This window comes from Austrofundulus limnaeus, unplaced genomic scaffold, assembly GCF_001266775.1.
Source record: "Austrofundulus limnaeus strain Quisiro unplaced genomic scaffold, Austrofundulus_limnaeus-1.0 Scaffold2233, whole genome shotgun sequence".
NCBI lineage: Eukaryota > Metazoa > Chordata > Actinopteri > Cyprinodontiformes > Rivulidae > Austrofundulus > Austrofundulus limnaeus.
Window position 1 is genome coordinate 420 of NW_013954635.1, and position 2271 is coordinate 2690.

Genomic DNA, 2271 nt, shown 5'->3' on the forward strand with positions numbered 1-2271 from the left:
AACTGCCTTTATTTGCTCTGTCAATAAAATCTTGAGCATTTAAAGCACAACCCGCTCTGACTCAAAGACCCTGTTTTCTGTTCTTTACCTCGTGTCGCTTTTGTACTTTTTTCACCCATCTCTTTTTTTTATTTATTTTTTTATGTGCCCTGGACCAATCCGGTGTGCAATTGTTCAGAGAGCTCTCTAATCCAGCCTCAGATTTGAGTTGGGCTGCGCAGGGCCTAATAGGATTGTAGCATTAACCCCGAGGACAATACCACCAGCTGTCGCAGAGCCCTCTGTTGGCCGTCAGCAGAAATGTGCCAGTGGCAGAGGGGGGAGCAGAAGGTGGAGGGGGTTGTCTGACACAGGAGGACAGTGTGTCTATGTGATGCTCTTAGTTTGATGTGAAATTACGAAGGACGCGGCTCGGAGCGCTTTATTTTGGACCGCAACCTCGTCGATTCAGCTTTTAATCTTCCTTAAGTTTCTTAAATTTTTGTTTCTGTCTCATAAGATCCATTTTCCCTTAATCAGCCAGCTTTCAGCTACTTCCCCCACCTACATCGTCCCCGGTCTGACACTTCCTCCGTCGTGGCGGCAGGTTGTTMGGGGCTCTCTATGGCTGAATAAGTGGTAAAACAGGGGGGTTACTTTGGTGGTTTTGCACAGGACTGGGACAAACAGCTGGAGGAGGATGGCGCTGGCTCTGGAAGAAGTGTGGGGCCGAGTGAAGAATGTCTGCAAGCAGAACGGACTGCTCATCCTGTCGGTGCTGGCCGTGGTCATCGGCTGYCTGCTGGGCTTCTTCCTCAGAGGCAAGCAGCTCTCCGAGCAGGTCAGTTGGTCAAAGTGMTGCTTGTGACCCAGAACCAACCCAACCTACCAGTGATCATCGATTCCCCTCCTGCTTTTCTGCCTTATGGTGCCCCCACCCGCAAAGACCCCGTGGTGATCCCCTGTCCTCATGTGCCAGAAAGGATTCAAAACACAAATTCTGTTCCAGACATAAAATGCCTCTTTTATTTATTTATTTATTCCCCTCATTTAAGTGGAATGCACCAACATTTACCTGATAGAAATACACAATACATGTGTTATGAACGTGTGAGTTACCACACACACACACACACACACACACACACACACACACACNGACTTGGATGGAAAATGAATCACAATAGTGTGCATTGCATTGGCAATGCAGACTGATTAGATACCACATAGAGGTAGCATATATGCCCATCCCCCCACATATGCAAAGAACAAGATTTATTGTTTTTGGGTGGGGGTCCAGGGGGGTCGGGGGCTCATTCGATAGCACTTTATCAGATCTAAACAAAAAATAATAATCTGAAACGCTTATGTTGAATTGTTTTTTGAGTTATAAGCATTTTTTTTTACATCCAGACACTCCATTTTCAGATGGAGCCCCCTCCTCAAACATGGGGTGTATTGTAAAACCGTCAGCGGGCCCAGTTTAGGTCGGACACATCTACATTCCTGTCAAATTTCAYGCTGATCTGTGCAGCTGTTTCCGTGCTACGGTTGACCAAAAAYCTCTGAAATAATAAATAAACAGTACAGAAACTTTGTGGCGGGGGTCAAAATAATGAGAATGAAAATACACTTTCTGAAAATAATCACCTAAGTCTTTTTTAAGTTTTTCAGGAAACACAAAACTTTAACAACAGTGTACAATATGACATTTTGGCCAATTATTTAGGAAAGTGTTGATTTGTAATATTACTGATAATTATAAGACCATATTTTACGTATAGTGAAATTTTAAACTAACTGTTAAAGTGCAGCTGAAATCTGAGGTTTATCTCACTGRCTGTGAATGTTGGAAACTTATCTGTGAGTTTCTGAGAAAATGTTCAAATCWCATTGAATTCTAAATGTTTGCAACTAAATGAGCAGCAAGCTGCGTGGCCGTGTTTTTAAAAAATSCTATCTTATTGTTGGGCTCATGGCYGACTCCAWGTTTATTATTTAATCWGCTGGAWACATTTTTTTTCTTTTTTATCAACACGGTTTTTAAACCTGAGAGGAGAGGTTCTTGTTCAGGTGCTGGAATGCAGCTTCGTTGCTCTCAAGGTGAGTTGGACACGACTTCATCAACATTTTTGAGAGAATTTGCTGAATAAGTTTTTGGATCGTGTTGAAAAGTCAAGAGACAAAACAATGAGCTTCAATTAAACCTTCAGTCATCACGTCTGGAATCCTGCTCACCAACTTGTTTTTTTTTTTTTTTTTTTGGATGGCCTCCCTTCTCCTCTTATGGCC

The 2271-nt window shown here is 42.9% G+C and overlaps 1 protein-coding gene across 1 annotated transcript in view; it reads left to right on the top strand.

Annotated features, from left to right (window-relative positions):
* Nucleotides 1–347: 347 nt before the first annotated feature.
* LOC106537299 (excitatory amino acid transporter 5) overlaps nucleotides 348–2271 on the top strand; it is a gene marked incomplete in the record, with an annotated part of 10872 nt that continues 8948 nt past the window's right edge. The window contains 1 exon segment of the mRNA XM_014034686.1: nucleotides 348–820. Within this exon segment, the coding sequence (XP_013890140.1) occupies nucleotides 680–820 (141 nt within the window).